The sequence below is a fragment of the Euleptes europaea genome, chromosome 5, assembly GCF_029931775.1.
Source record: "Euleptes europaea isolate rEulEur1 chromosome 5, rEulEur1.hap1, whole genome shotgun sequence".
NCBI lineage: Eukaryota > Metazoa > Chordata > Lepidosauria > Squamata > Sphaerodactylidae > Euleptes > Euleptes europaea.
The window spans coordinates 88197265-88214427 of NC_079316.1; the positions used below are offsets into that span (position 1 = coordinate 88197265).

Below are 17163 nucleotides of genomic sequence, written 5' to 3' on the forward strand. Positions count from 1 at the left end.
GTACATTATCCTCAGGAGCAGAGTTTGCTGGGTCCTGCAATTGCCCTCTGATGCTAATGTATTTTAAATTTCTCACAATTATTGCTTATGATCCCCTGGCAAGACCACAGCTAAGCCAACTAACCAGCAAACCAGTCATGGGATGAGAGGGCAAAATGGGGACCACAAGATCAGCACTCATCTCCAGCAACTTCATAGTTCATAAGACTTGATACTGAATGGGTATAATACACATTTGTATTGAGAGCCAGTGTGGTGTAGTGGTTAAGAGCGGCGGACTCTAATCTGGAGATCTGGGTTCGACTCTCCACTCCTCCACATGAAGCCTGCTGGGTGACCTTGGGCCAGTCACAGTTCTCTCCAAATGCTCAGCCAATACGGACGCAGGCAATAGGAAACCCCCTCCAAAGCCTCTTGCCTAGAAAACCCTATGGAGTAACCATAAGTCAGCTGTGACTTTATGGCACGGTCCACCACCATTGATATAATACACATTTAGCAAGGTGAAACAGGTACCTTTTTTTTTTAGCCCTGCAGCTATTGTATCAATGCCTGTTTCCAGAGGGTTTTTTTTTGTCATGCAGGTGATAGCAGATTGATGCACGTGACAGATTCCTCAAATCTGCATTGTCTGATGCCAAGAATGCTCAGAAGCAAAGCTTCAGACGGCAATCCATTTAAATGCTGAATAATCTCAGCAAATACAAGAGTAAGAAACAATGCTAGGGAATGGAATGGGAATCAGTATATAAACAGTTCTGGCACAAGTTCTTTGTGGATTGTAGATTTAGGTCATTTATGCATGGTCGCTTAAACCTCCTTTATTCCCCGTTTCAGCCAGGATCAAAGTTGGGGGAAACTATGCATTGGCTGGAATGATCAGGGACGAAACTGTGTGCTAATGGAGGCATGAATACAGAAAAGCAGTCTCCCAAGTTCAAATCAAGTCCCACCCCTTTAAATGCTGCTCTGTAATTGGCTGACTTCGCAGTACTCACCCTGAGAGAAGATTTCCTTCCCCACCCAGACCCAACTGCCACATAAAAAAAAACATTTTAAGAACAAAAAACAAAAACAAAATGGAGCTACCTGTAAGGGGGGGAGGGAGAGAAATCCAAGCCTCATTTTTAAAAAGCCTCTTTTTTTGCTCAGAAAGAGCTCCCAGGAAGCACTTGAATCCCTGCCTCTTTACACACTGCTTCGTGATTGGCTGTGAGAGAAGCCAATCTTCTGTGCTTCCCCTGTTTGGCTATCTGCATGCTGCCTTGAAGAGGGGTTTGGAAAAGGGTGGGGCGAAGCTCAACCCGAGAACAGAGTATGCATGCTCTGTGACTCCGGAATGAGCCAGGATGAATGGTTTAATTCGGGAAAGAAGAGGAATGGGAAAAGCTGGGTTCGTTTTGCGTTGAAACAGCGTTGAGCTTCCAAGGAATGAGGTAATGTGCATACTGAAAAATTTGATCCTGGCTGAAACAGGGAATAAAGGAGGGTAAAGCGACCATGCATAAATGACCTAAGTTCTCAGGATTCCACGCTAGTGAAATCCATACAGTTTCTCAAGAGGAAAGAGTGGCCTTTAAACTTGAGTTAGCTCTTTCAGCTTCAGTGGTATGGAGAGTCAAATCACACAACCATCTTTTGCAGGATGAAGTTAGCACAAGATGACATTTGGGTTTGTGTGGGTTCAATGCATGTCAGATGGCATGTTACCGTGCCACTGATTCACATCCAAATTTGGGAGATTTTCCAGGGCATGATGATGTATGACCTGAGTATTAACAAGTCTGGCTCAATATGCTTTCATCCTCTGCGTGGGAAAAGAAGGAACTTTATGTTGATTACATTGCTGTCAGGCTGCTATCTCGGTTTCGTTATTGCCTCTGTCTCTGTGCTGTATTGTCTGCCCCCCAAGGTCGCATACCTAGGCCTGGGAACTCAGCTCCTGGGAAACTGTATTCATGCGTGTAATCTCCCGCCTTTCCTGCCTTATAATATCTCCCAGCTAGTGAGCCTCTCATAGCTGTCATTTTATTCGTTTGCACTGTATGCCTATTTGATCAGTAAAAGCCATCTGTTTGGACTCTATATGACTTTGTGGTGATTTCTGGTTCTGTGGGCCAAGGGCTGACATTATGACAGCTATCTCTCATCTTCACCGTTCTCCTAGCCAGGCTGGAGCCCAGGGGGGTTCGCCTGCCACTTGGATGGGAGCTGTGCAGCTCTCCAGGTGATCTACTACCCTGGAGCCCTTCTCAGAGGACCCTACTCTGTTACAAGACTTAATCGCTGAACTTTTCCGGACGACCCGAGAGGTTTGCCGCTTGAGGGGACTGGTACAGGCGCAGTGGCAATCTCTTACAGGACGTCTCTGGATGTTAATATCGGAGGATACTGATGCTCGTTTAGATCTTCAGGACTTGGATCAATTACTGGACGATGCCCGATTGGCGACTGAGGATTTACAAATATTAACTGGACTTTTGGATAATCTTATTTCTCGACAAACTCTTTCTACCATGGCGGGAGCCCCGCCGGAGGGTTTTTCCCTGATCCCGGATGCGGCCAGCTGCCAGGCTGAGGCCAAGCGAGTCGCTATTAGCACCGCTCTTCTCCTTGTGGAATGTACAAAGGACACCCCGGTAGCCACCTTGGCTCAAGTTTTGACCCCGACGTTTGGAGCCGAGGCATCCGCACTGGCGGTTCGAGTACAACCTCTGCTGGGCGGGGAACCTGACCCCATACTCTTGCTCCTCGAGACAGAACTTTTGCCGCGCATTACGGCAGAGACTGCCCTAAGACTTGAGAACGCCAAAGTTCTTGCGGATCAGCAAGCCGCCGAAGCGGCTAGGGTCGCAAGAGAGAGAGAGGCGGCGGAAGCAGCCAGGGCGGCTGCAGCAAGGATTAGGAATCAGGCGAACGTGGACACGCGCCCCAAGGACTATGTACTGGGACTATCAGGTCTAACTTTTTCCCCGGCGTTTGTCCCGTCGCGTGCGACCCAACGCGCACGCCGTTTGGCTGACCGACGTCGAGACTCAGATGAGTCTGAAGACGAGGATTTATATGGGGATAGCTCTCAATGGGCCACGAGCTTCCGAACCAGTAAGCCTCATCTTACTGGTGGCCCAAGTGAGGAGGTTCATCGTTTACGAGCCCAGAATCGGGAGCTCTCCGACCGTGTTGATCAACTCCAGGAAGTAATGGAACTTATGCTTCAAGAGAACAGGCAATTACAACAAACCCTGATAGCTCAGAGACAGCCCGTTCCGATACCGGGTCAGGGGGTACCCGTACAACCACCCGCTAATGTGCCTGCTCCACCCTTACCTCCTGGAGCTCCTGTTGCTCCTCCGCCCGGACCACCCGTGCAACCACCTGCTAATGTGCCTGCTCCACCCTTGCCTCCTGGAGCTCCTGTTGCTCCTCCGCCCGGACCACCCGTGCAACCGGGTCAACCCGCGCCCGGCCCTTGGAAGCAACTCAAATTGAGGACTACGTATGACGGATCTCTTGAGACTTTGCCTTGTTTCTTGCATCAAGTGGACAGTTATATGCGAGAACAAGGTCAACTTTTCCCCACGGAAGATAGCCGGGTGCGGTACGTAGCTTCCCTCCTGACAGGCAAAGCGGCTGACTGGATGGTCCTCCAGTTTGACACCCGCTCTCGTGCGATTCGTTCCCTCAACAACTTCATGACTGCCCTGAGAAGGAGGTTTGAGGACCCCTTCCTGGGGGAAAGAGCCAAAACGGAACTCTTACAATTAAAACAAGGCTCTGCTACAGTTCGGGAATTTGCCGATGAATTTCAGCGACTGGCAAGTAAAATTGTAGGTTGGCCCGAGACCACCCTAATCCATCATTTCAGGGAAGCCTTGCATCCTGACATTCTGAACTGGTCTTACATGCGGGGCGATCCCGATACCCTCGAAGGCTGGATCCTATTAGCCGAGGAAGTGGAAAGCCGCCGCCGCTTTATTTCTCTCGTCCGTCAAAAGCACAAGGAGAAGGGCACCCAAAAGCCTCAACCCAAGGCACCACTGCTCGTCCCACGAAATCCCCCACGTCCGCTCCAGGAACGTGAAGCCCGATTTCAGAGGGGTGCCTGTCTTACATGCGGGAAATGGGCCACTTTGCAGCCGTTTGCCCACGCCGCCAGGAATTATTTCGTCCCAGCACGACAACCCGCGCCCGAGGTCGTCCACCACGCAGAGGCACCGCGGCCACCCGCAGCGCAGCTCCGGGAAGGCCCACACCCTCTGCACTCCATGCCGGGGACCCAGCCTCCCTGCCTGCTTCCAACGACCCCGCCGGGTCTCGGATTACAAGTGCCCCATTGGGGGACAGCTTTCCCTCTTCGGATGAGGAAAACCCTTGGATTTCTCCAGCCTTAAACCTGGAATCTCCCCTCGACTTGTCAAAAAACGGCTCCGGTCTGTGGTGAATGGAGCATCTCCACAGACCTCTCAGGATCTTCCTATCAAACCGAATGCTCCTACCAAAATCAAAGAAGTGGACTCCACCGTCTACGTGGATGCAGTTTTACAACAACTTAACGGAGGTCCACAAATCCCCGTCAAAGCACTAATTGACTCCGGTTGCTGTCGCACTCTCATAAGCGAAGCCACGTTTGCTGCACTCAGAGCCGACTCAGAGGCTTTACCCGCCCCCGTCCAATTTGCTCAAATGGACGGGAGCCAATTCCAGGGGGGTCCAGTTGATCACCGCACCATAGGGGTGGCAATGGGAATTGGTTCCCACTGGGAACAAATAGACTTCACTATAGCCCCTATCCGATTTGAAGTGGTCTTGGGAATTAACTGGATTAAAGGACATAGTCCCAGTATTGATTGGGAAACAAACACTATCTCTTTCGCTAGTCCCACCTGCGACCAGCATCGGCAAAACTTTGCTCTGCCATTTCCGCCCGTTCCAGCATTAACCTCTACTGCCCCAGTACCACCGGCTCTACCCGCTGTATACCGGGACTTTGAAGATGTCTTCGACCTTAGGGAATGTGATGCCTTACCCCCCCACCGGGCCTCAGACTGTGCGATTGAAGTAGTAAAGGACTGCACATTAACCAAAAGTAAGATTTACCCTATGAGCGCTTCCGAGCGCACTGTCCTCCGGGACTTTTTGGACAAAAACCTCGCCAGAGGGTTCATTCGCCCTTCGAATGCCCCAAACTCGGCCCCCGCGTTTTTCGTCCGGAACAAAGAGGGCGACCTTCGCCTGTGCATTGACTTCAGAAAGCTCAATGCGGTTACCCAGACCAACGCCTATCCTATCCCATTAATATCGGATATTTTGGGACAATTACAGGAAGGCCGTGTGTTCTCTAACTTAGACTTGGTGGAAGCCTACTACCGAGTCCGTATCCGCGAAGGAGATGAACACCTCACTGCCTTCTCTAGCTGTTTCGGAATGTATGAATTCCTTGTAATGCCATTCGGATTAAAAGGGGCCCCGAGGGTCTTCATGCAACTCATCAATGAAATCCTACATGACCTTCTATATCGTGGGGTGGTGGTCTACTTAGATGACATTCTCATTTATTCGAAAACTGTGGACGAGCATGTGACTCTGGTCAGGGAAGTTCTACAACGCCTGCGTAACCATCAACTGTTCGCTAAACTAGCTAAGTGTGAATTTCACCAAAGCAAACTCACGTTTTTGGGATACATCATCTCCCACCAAGGTCTTCGCATGGACCCCGGCAAAGTCCAAGCCGTCCTCGATTGGACTCCCCCCACCAACCGTAAGCAAGTACAGCAATTTCTAGGATTTGCAAACTTCTATCGGGGATTCATCCCTAACTTCGCCCAAGTGGCTCTACCCATTACGGACCTGCTGAAAACTAAGGGAAAAGTAAGCTCGGCTGCCTTGCCCTCCGCAAAAATCCTATGGACTGAGCAATGCCAAGCCGCCTTTCTGGCCCTCAAACGCCTCTTCACTTCGGAGCCGGTGCTACGGCACCCAGACCCAAATCAAATGTTCATTGTGCAAGTCGATGCTTCCGATGTAGCCATGGGAGGGGCTCTCCTCCAGCAAGGACCGGACGGTCTTCTTCACCCTTGCGCTTACTTTTCAAAAAAATTTGCGCACGCTCAATTAAACTGGCCCATCTGGGAGAAAGAGGCCTCTGCAGTTCATCATGCACTGACTTTATGGCGGCAATTCTTGGAAGGGTCTAAAGTACCCTTTGAAGTTTGGACCGATCACAAAAATCTAGCTGCCCTCACGGGGTCCCATAAGCTATCGGCGAAACAACAACGGTGGGCGGAGTTCTTTGCTCAGTTCCGTTTCACCCTGAAGCACGTCCCTGGGAAGCAGAACGTTCTCGCGGATGCCCTCTCCCGTTTACCACAATATCCGGTAAAACTCGAAAGACCCACCAACTCTCTGTTCACCCCTATGCAACGTGGGGCCCTACCTATGCTGGCTGTGCAAACCCGATCCCAGCATCAGCACACCTTCCCTAACTCGCAAGCTCCGCCAGCCCAACCGGCTGCCCAGCCGCCACCGCAACAGACCGGAGTTCCCGCCCCTCCTACCCCTCCGACCGCTCAGCCGCCTGCAGTCTGCGCGCCGCCGCACGTAAGCACTAGCCCTATAACTGTTTCTCAGATCTCCATGACCGATGGGGGGGCTCCCTCCAAAATCCCCATCTCCGAATCCTTTTTAACTGTCCTTCGGGACCAGTGCCTTTTAGAACGTTCCGCTCATACCCTACCTCCTGGTGTTTTGGAACAAGGGGGGTCCTGGTACAAAGACTCAAAATTGTATGTACCCAAAGCTCTCCGGAAGGACGTTTTACATTTAGCTCATGGAGCCAAAACAGCTGGGCACTTTGGGTTTCTGAAGACCCTTCACTTATTGCGCAGACAGTTCTGGTGGGGGGGAATGCGTTCCGACATTGACTCCTTCATCCGCAGCTGTCCCGTTTGTGCCGCTGCGAAACGATCGCAGGGCAAACCCCCGGGACTGCTACAACCTCTTGAAACGCCCAGCAGACCTTGGGAAGTGATTGCTATGGACTTCATGACTGATCTCCCTCTCAGTGGGGGTAAAACTGTGTTGTGGGTTGTTACTGATTTGTTTTCTAAGCAAATACATTTGATTCCATGCGCAGGGATCCCCTCTGCTCAGAAACTGGCCCGCCTCTTCGTGACGCATATCTTTCGTTTACATTCGTTTCCGCGTAAAATAATTTGTGACCGCGGAAGTGGTTTCGTTTCTAAGTTTTGTCATAATGTCAGCCCTTGGCCCACAGAACCAGAAATCACCACAAAGTCATATAGAGTCCAAACAGATGGCTTTTACTGATCAAATAGGCATACAGTGCAAACGAATAAAATGACAGCTATGAGAGGCTCACTAGCTGGGAGATATTATAAGGCAGGAAAGGCGGGAGATTACACGCATGAATACAGTTTCCCAGGAGCTGAGTTCCCAGGCCTAGGTATGCGACCTTGGGGGGCAGACAATACAGCACAGAGACAGAGGCAATAACGAAACCGAGATAGCAGCCTGACAATTGCTTGTAAAATGATCAAATGTGCCACTTTAAAATGATTGGGAAGGGGCAGCAGGCATCCCCTCCCCACTTTTATCCCATGTCATTATAGCCTTTTCAGGATAGAACTTGACTGGATTATCTAGATGTTTTGGATATCATTTGTGTAAACAATTTCTAGCGCATCAACGCCATTTTGGTCCTGTGCATCCGCCATATCTATTAAGGGTGCTATGAGGATTCATTTGCTGTTAAGCAAGAAGCATTTTAGATGCACACTGTAGATCTTTTCACATGGAGGTTTTCCCACAGTTCGGGTCCAACCTTCAGCGTTTTTTCTCTGAGCTTCCTCACATCCTCATTTTCCATTTGTTGTCTGGCCATGCTTTCCTCATCATTTCCCCCATACTTTCTCAAAACACCTTTCGTCCAATTCGAGACAGCACAGAGTAACGACAAAGAACCACAGAAGAACACAAAAAGGAAAACAAGGACATGAGCAAGTTTGGGAGGAAAAACCACTGCGTGTCGCATCCAAACCACAGGAAACTTTGATGTGAAAAGACCTGCATCTAATTTGGCCTCAATAAAGAAAGTCATACATTGTCAATTAAAAAACACACACAATGTTTTGACAGAATACCTACTACTACTTGCTATCAATGGTACATAGGAGAGAGTGACAGTGAGACAGCACATTTATAAGACAGATCTACTCCTCCATGTCAATCCTAATGGGACCCCCCGTCAGGATATGGTGAGCCACTTGACTGGCTTCCTCTTCCTCCGCCTCAGCCCATCTGCGCATCCGTCGGTGGCAGCCCTGAGCACAACGAGACCTCTCATCCGTCACTCCACACACAAGGACACGGCAGTGCAGGAACACTTCCTGAATACAAAGACAGGTGCATATGTAAATCTTGCAGTGATGAGGCTAAACCTCTCATGCGTATGATCGGGAGAATGTTTCCTGTCCAGAGCTCTAAGCATGGATGTCGGGGCTTGCTGGCTGAAGTTGATTAAGGGAATGAGGAGCACAGCACTAGGGGTAGGAAGCAGCAGCTCAGCGGTACAGAATCTGCTCGGCATACAGAAGGTCCCAGGTTCAATCCCCAACACCTCCACTGAAAAAGTTCAGATAGTAGGTGATGTGAAAGACCTCTGCCTGAGAGTCACTGGCAGTCTTGGATCGACCAATGGTCTGACTCAGTGTAATGCAGCTTCATTTGTGGCATTTGCAGTGAAATCAAAAGCTATTATGTCCTGCTCAGCCAATTCCCTGGAAGTAACATTTGGGGGTGCTGATGGCAGCTGAGGGGAAAGTAGGTTCTTTGCTCCGTTGCAAATGCCTCTGCATCCGCAGTGGCAATGAGAGGTATACTTCATGACTGAAACGTTAGGCGGTAACATGCACATAAGCGGATCAGACGTCACAGAGCTTGGATTTCACCACACATAAATTCACATATAATATCTGTCAATGTACAAACAGAACCTGTTCACATCTTCATCTATGAAAGTTGCTGAGTGTTAGCAATGTAGGGGAGTACATAGAGATGCAACCAGCCTTCAAATGGCCTGTCTTGCTGCCTGAAGGTCAGCTCAGGGTCAAAAGAATGTGATGGGGCAGGGAATCAGAGGAGGAAACCTGGTCACAGGATACAGTGGCTGGGTGGCAATAAAGGTGGCAATAGATGAGTGAGTACAGATGGGAAGGCTGAGCAAGAGAATGAAGGAGAAAATAAGGGGAAAGACAATACAAAGAATATAGCAGAATCCCAACCAATAGAATATGGTACCATACATAGGCATACGGTCGGAGCCAATTTCGCAAGCAGAAGGCATTTCAGCTTGTACCAGGGGAGCCCCCCAAATATCTACATTGTCCTCTCTTGAGTTGCAGCCCCCATTCCACAGCCAACATAATTCCTACACAGCTCCAGCCCCATAGAAGTCTCTGGAGGAGCATGGGGGATGCACCCGGTAGGGGAAGGTGAAAAAGACCCGAAATTTTGCTCATGAGTCTTCCAAATCCAGCTGTGTACATAATAATGAATGTCCATCACTGTATCCTTTTGTCACTCAAGCAATGTAATGTTAAATTGTGACATGACAAAGAACTGGATTCAAGAAGGAAGTCCCCAATGCATGTTTTCTTTGCCTACTGTTCCCAGGGCCACTTGACAAGCTGGCTATGGGGAAAGAGGAGAAAGAAAGCATCGGAGCTCTGATTTACTTTCACCTCCCTCCTTGGGTACCTCTCCAATACCCAAGGCCTGCACCACAACAGCTGCTGCCCATAAACATGACGGGCGTTTTGCTTGTAAAGGGCCAGCTGCTTTTTAATTTTATTTTTGCTCACCTTGTTGACTTTACCCACAAACTTGAAGACCGGGACCTGGAAGTGCTTGGCAAGATGATCCTTGGATGTGTACTGCTTCACCGAATCATCAGAAACACATCTGAAGAAGCAGAGGGGGGGGGGAGTTAATGGTTTTCACAGGTATGGGGGGCCCAAGTTCCAACACATCCCTGCCAGAAGATGGCAGGGAGTCTGGCTTCTCTTGCTTAATAACCGTACTGGTATTTCTGGCCATCACCCAGCATCCTAGAAGGAAGGGAGGGGAAAACAGCAGCGGGGACTGAAGGCATTGCCATAAACACCAGGCAGCCCAGAGAATGCACACTGCTAATCTCTCTTTACACACAGTCCTACGACCGTGGGGGTTTGCTGACAAAGCACGGTCAGGTTTATCCTCAGGTCACCTTTTAGAGCAACAGTAACTGCAACAGACGTAGGCAGTGCTGACTTAAGCATATACTATCATCATTCATTCAAAATACTCTGGGGTTTCAGAACTAAAGATACCACTTAGAATATCACAGGAAAATCTCCTCCTCCTGTCTCTGGCTACTCAAATATACAGGATTAGTGTGAAATGAAAACCATTTTGGTTCTTTTTTCATATTTCTTCAGCTTGAAAGATGAAACCTGGGTTGTTTTTCCCGAGTGTTAAAGAGGCTTTGAAAGAAGTATTGCTGCTTGTGTTGTTTACATATCCCATTTTTTTTGGGTCTCTGATAAAGAGGTTTAGTAGGTTTCTGTATTCGTTCACAAACCTGCACAGTCTGACCAGAGGCAACAACCAGGCAAAAGAAAAACACGTTGTGCATACCACATGAACCAAAACCTCTCTCACACCACCTTCAGCTCTTCTGCAAATAATTAAACTCTGAGTTTTCATATACCTCTGAGGTTTCTGGGCTTGGAATACCAAGAAAAGAATTATTCATATCACCATTTCGCAGAGTTTTCATTTGAATATCAACTCAAGCAGGGCCTGTGAAATGCAAACCACTTAGTGAAATAATATTGAAGCTATTGGAATTAATCTGAAGGAAGCAGACAGAAGGGGCAAGGATTTTTCCTCTGAAAAGTTCGAGATAATTCTAAAGACGCGAACAGGGCCGCAACTGAGGATTTTGTTGGTAGACGCTCATTGTTTCAGCAATCTATCCTTTCAAAGAGAGAGAAAAAACTCCGGGTTTTGTGGTGACTTATAAAACAACACAGCATATTTCTGTCCAACTCTCTACTGTCAGGAATGTGGACTTTGGATGCTCTAAAAGTAGACGGTGGGGAGGGTAAAAGTCAAAGAACACAGTGATCTCACATTGGATATGAGCAGGGTTACCAACTCTGGGTTGGGAAATTCCTGGAGATTTGGGAGTGGAGCCTCACGAAGGTGGGATTTGGGAAGGGGTGGGACTTCTGTGGGGTATGATGCCAGAGCCCACCTTCCCAAATCATGCATTTACTCCAGTCTGGAGATCAGCTGTAATTCCAGGAGGTCTCCAGGTCCCACCTGGAGGCTGGCAATCCTAGATATGAGTATCTTGAATGTATGGACACGACAAAAATGGCAAATTAGGGGGTGAGCGTAGCTGAGTTCATTGGACAGAGTGAGAGAGAAAGGAGTACGGCCAGCAGATGTGAACTCATCCCCCCATGAATCCACTTTCCTCCTTAAAGTAGTTTAGTGAACTGTCCATAGAAGCTCATCTGAAAAGAGGGAATTGCTTTACAAGATGGCTAAAAACGAATGAGGCAGAGTTCCCTTACATAGTTCCAAAATGATATGTGAACTATTTATCATGAATTTTCATTTTTTGAATAAAATGTTCTGGAAAACAGAGCTTCCTAAAGGCAAAACGCAGCTTGGTACAGCTAATACAGCATAAATTCTGTGTGCTCATCCACAACATATTTGTAGAAATGTCCTACTTAGGGTCTGTTATATCAAATCCAGTGACGAAATCCATATTAAAGAGTTATAAGCCATAGACTGTGTTTCTGGCGAGTTTCTAATTTATCAAAGAGCTCTTAAAGATAGCTACTTCTAGAGCTGACCGAGAGGCAGCCAGATACAAAGAAAGATCTTTAGGGGGAAATTTATAATTTTATGAGTGATACAATACCACCTGTCTTAATAGACAAGTGCCAGATGTTACTGAGGTGTTCATCATCAGGGTCCCCTTGAAGGCATGCCTCTCAATGGATTGCAAAGGATGCAATTTAAAGACATTGTCATTAACGGTTTGCAATTAAATTATCTTGTGTTTTAGGCTGATTAAACGCCTCTGGTTTAACTGGTAGTTTTGAGTATGAACCACTTTCTTTTTTCTTTCACCACCACTGTGTCTTTTTCAAAAAGTTCTCTTGGTATAGTTCTTTAGCAATACCATGTCCACTTGAGGGAAAAACACATAACCGGTAGCTTCAGATGTTGTTTCTGGTCTATGCCAGACTGCTGATGGGGATGTTTCTATGCTGAATGTTTCTATGCTAGTAGAAAGGGTCCATGAATCCAGAAAACAAACATAGAAGGGAAAGGCTGGGCTAGAATGGCAGAAGAGTGCAGTGGGTAGGATCAATGGAGAAGATTTTCATCTCTCACCCAGAAAGTTTTTTTCTTTAGGTAGTGCGTATAAGTGGCACTGCTCATATACTAGGATGGATCCTGGCTCCCTACATCAGAGCAAATGAATAATGAAGTTCTGCCTTGTGATGTTGCTTTCTTCTCATTTTAAGCTCAGTACTTAGTTCTAAAGGGCATTGCTCTTAACGACATTTCTTATGCATCATGCATTTCTGTGCCACAGCTAAATGCAGTTTCCTATACCTCCAACACCCTGACCGAAATGGCCTAGGCTAGACTAATCTGATCAGAAGCTAAGCAGAGTTGGCTCTGGTTAGTACTTGGATAGGAGACCACCAAGGAAGTACAGCGTCTCTAGGAAGAGGCAAGCAATGGCAAACCACCTCTGTTTGTCTCTTGTCTAGAAAACCCTGCAGGCTGTGGCTCATTGGAAGAGCATCTGCTTGGCATGCAGAAGGTGGGTACCCAAGGATAGGTGGGATGAAAAAATATATATAAATAATGAAAATATATAATTTATTAGAAGTGCTATGTCAAGATTAAAATTATTTTAAAATGTAACTGCAGGCAGGTGAAGGAAAAGAAGACATGGGGGGGGGGCAATGGAGGGAGAGGAGTCCATCAAACTCCAGAACAATGAATATGGGTGCCAGCTCTGGATTGGGAAATACCTGGAGATTTGGGGATGGAGCCTGAGGAGGGCAGGATTTGGGGAGGGGAGAGACTTCATTGGGGTAGAATGCCATAGACTTGACCTTCCAAAGCAGGTGAACTGATCTCTGTTGCCTGGAGATCAGATGTAATAGCAGGAGATCTCTAGCCACAACCTGGAGGTTGGCAACCCTAACAATGAAAGAACAAATGACGCCCATTCATTTGTTGTTTTTCACATTCATCTCCATTGTCCAAGCAGACAGGCTTTTCCAGCTGGTTTTTTCTTTTCTTTTAATTTGTTCCGTAGGCGGTAGTTAGGATCTAGGCCTCTTTTTTTTCCTTTTTGCAGTTCCCTTGAGCAGAGCCAGTCCATCCATTAGGCAGACCTTGGTGATTTCCTCAGGTACTGGCATGGGCTAGGGTGGTATAGGGTTGCCAACCTTCAGGTGATGGCTGGAGATCTCCTGCTATCTCAACTGATCTCCAGCCAATAGAGACCAGTTCTCCCTGAAGAAAATGGCTGCTTTGGCAATTGGACTCTATGGCATTGAAGCCTCTCCCCTCTCCAAACCCTGCCCTCCTCATGCTCTGCTCCCAAAATCTCTAGGTATTTCCCAAAGTGGAGCTGGCAACCCCAGGATGGTACCACCAACCCCAGTGCCACCAGCCTATTGCACTGCATGATCACCGGTGGTGCTGGAGGAGACTACAGCAGACCCACTGATGCAGGGGTGGCAGCTCCTTGCCTACTCAGCTCCGCACATGCCCAGGGTCATGATGGGGTGATGCTGGGTGTCTACCCATGTTCCTGGGTTGCAGCAGAGGAGAGTGCCAAAGTCATGGGCCGCCTAGGGCGCCCCAAACCCTTAGGCCAACCCTATCCACGAGGCAGCAAAAATTAGCTGGTTTATCAAGGTAATGGTGGTTGGCCACATCGTATGTAGGTCTGGAAGGATTTGAACAGGAGTCTGGAGCCCCTTAATCAACCCCTTAATCAACACAGCTTTCCTTCGGTCCTCCTGCACTATCGTAACGTTGTTCATGAGATGATCCTTAATTCTCTGTTTGACCCTTCTCCATCCAGCCCGTGAACCTCCTATGTTGGTACTCCATTGGAGATTTGATTGGCTTGGGGGTTGTGGCTCTCAAATTCCAAGTTTTTGACCTGGTGTTGCTGACACTGGGAATTGGGTGGTCTTGCTCCAAACTGTCCCAATTGAATATGGAGTGCCAATTATACTTCACCATAGTTTATGAAAACCTGATCCACAACATGGCCAATCCTGATTCTTGTAAAAGAAACAACTCTTTCATATTGTCAATGAAATCAATCTGAAGTGGAGGAAAAAATTAAACTGGCCATAGGGCATAAGGTTGCAGTTTTGAAATAACTTACTTCTGTATTATTAAATGGAAAATTGTGTTTTATTTCCCGAAGTAGTGGCTTTTTAAAAACATATGAACATATGAAACTGCCTCATACTGAATCAGACCCTTAGAATCATAGAATCATAGAGTTGGAAGGGACCACCAGGGTCATCTAGTCCAACCTCCTGCACAGTGCAGGAAATTCACAACTACCACCCCCCTCCACACCCCTAGTGACCAGAAGATGGCCAAGATGCCCTCCCTCTCATCATCTGCCTAAGGTCACAGAATCAGCATTGCTGACAGATGGCCATCTAACCTCTTCTTAAAAACCTCCAGGGAAGGAGAGCTTACCACCTCCCGAAGAAGCCTGTTCCACTGAGGAACTGCTCTAACTGTTAGAAAATTCTTCCAAATGTCTAGACGGAAACCCTTTTGATTTAATTTCAACCTGCTGGTTCTGGTCTGACCTTCTTGGGCAACAGAAAACAACTTGGCGCCATCCTCTATATGACAGCCTCTCAAGTACTTGAAGATGGTGATCATATCCCCTCTCAGTCTTCTTCTCTTCAGGCTAAACATACCCAGCTCCTTCCACCTTTCCTCATAGGACTTGGTCTCCAGACCCCTCACCATCTTTGTTGCCCTCCTCTGTTGCTTTGGTCTATCAAGGTCAGTACTGTCTACTCTGTCCGGCAGCGGCTCTCCAGGCTCTCGGGCAGAGGTCTTTCACATCACCTACTTGCCTAGTCCCTTTAACTGGAGATGCCAGGGATTGAACCTGGGCCCTTCTGCATGCCAAGCAAATGCTCTACCACTGAGCCACAGCCCTTCCCCTAAACCAAGACAGATTTAAATTGTTCTATAGAAGTCAGCCACACTCAGTTTCCTAAATGGGATCTTGCTTCAAGCTGTTAACCACTTGGGAACTTCTGAAATTTTATTTATGATAGTTTGGACAGGCTTTGTCACTAGGGCTAACCATATTCATCTTGGCAACAAAATGTACATTAAAGTCACCATGGTGTCTGTCTCATCGTATCTAAAGTAGCCTCCATATTGAAGTGTTTAGATGCCCCCTAGAGGACAAAAGCTGCAGAGGGGCTGCTGTGTGGTCGTCCTCGGAAGATGTAAGAACTGTGGAACTGCTTGAGGGCGTTCTTGTCTAGGTGCAGCACCAAAGGTCCCAGAGCATCTCCTTCACATCTGTCATTCCCGATGTTATTTGTAATGCCCACAGTCATCCCGGATATTCACAGCTGCAGATGACAGGAGACCAAAAACATCCTAGATCTGATTGCCCAAAGATGCCCTAGGCTTGAGTGACCAGTGATATTTAAAAGACAAACATGTTTCGCAGTCCTTGGGCCAAGCTGCCATCAGCTGTGATTTAGTAATGTTGGCAGATCACTAACTGGTTCAGGAAGAGTTTGATCAGAAGCCATTAAACTCATTGTCGCAAATGTACTCTCTGCTTATTCAAAAGAGCATCCACGCCCTCTAGGTCTGTAGTACATCTTAGCACTGGATGGTGAACAAAAGAGTCAAAGGCCTTCAATGCCATTGTACCCTGCTTGTTTTGATGGGGGATTGAAAGACAGAGGTCCTGTATTCTTCAGAATAAGATCAGAAGAAGAAAAAGAATCCGAGATTACCACTTGCTGGAAAAGGTAGCTAAAGAGGTTTCTGGGTCTCATAAATAAAGGGGTTGAATACTGGGGAGTTGGATTTCTTGGGTGGCTGTACTTAGGGATGGTAACAGCCTGCAGAGGGGTCTGCCTTCCATCTGTTCAATGGTACTTTTGTAAACAAAAAGCACTGTAACTTTCCAGTATGTTCTCACAAGAAAATTAGCTCTAAAAAGACTGCCCTGGAACTTCTTACTAGGGAAGTGGGGAGTGGGAAACTTATATGTAACTCTTTCTGCTGTCCTAATCAGCTCTGCAGAGACTTGTGTTTTGGCAACCATTGGGGTAATGATTATGAAGCATGGAATGGCCCCAAGTAATAATGAGAACAAAGGTTTGAAAGAAGCTGCCTGCCAAAGAGGATCGAGAGAATAAAGTAAAGACTTTGTCTAGACTAACAAGGTTGGCTGAGTGTCAAACTGCATGACAGGTGAGTGGGAACCCATTTCACAAGTACACAGGCTGCAGTTTGGATCAGGACCATTGTATGTGGGGGGAGAAGGGGCTTCAGACTCCCCCATAGCATTTTCTTACGACAAAAAGTACTCCAAGGTGTTATTTGCTCCGCTGGAGGGGGATGCCTGTGTACTGATGGGCTACAACACAATGAGGCAAATAGCACTCTCCCATGGCTGTTTGGAGTTGGGGAAATGGTGTGGTGGGGAGGCTGATGTCCCTTCTCCCCACCATGCTGTAGTCCAGGTCCAAATCCCCTGATGTAGTACTTTGAAAATGAGTTCTCTTACACCTGACGTCTGATTGTGTCTCATCCAAGGTCAGGTTGGGGGAGCATGCTACAACCTGTAAAATGCAGTTTGACCCTGAGTATCAAAGTTGGTTTTTATATGCTGACTTTCTCTACCACTTAAGGAAGAATCAAATTTCCCTTCCCCTCCCCACAGCAGACACCCAGTGAGGTAGGTGGGGCCGAGAGAGATGACTAGCCCAAGGTCACCCAGCTGGCTTCATGTGTAGGAGTGGGGAAACCAACCCAGTT

General features: G+C 47.6%; 1 protein-coding gene across 1 annotated transcript in view; it reads right to left on the reverse strand.

The window, feature by feature from the left end:
- Positions 1-8228: 8228 nt before the first annotated feature.
- OIT3 (oncoprotein induced transcript 3) overlaps positions 8229-17163 on the reverse strand; it is a 60459-nt gene continuing 51524 nt past the window's right edge. The window contains exons 8-9 of the mRNA XM_056850502.1: positions 9879-9978; positions 8229-8405 (exon numbers count right to left, since the gene is read on the reverse strand). Of these exons, the coding sequence (XP_056706480.1) occupies positions 8229-8405; positions 9879-9978 (277 nt within the window). The remainder of the gene's footprint in view (positions 8406-9878; positions 9979-17163) is intronic.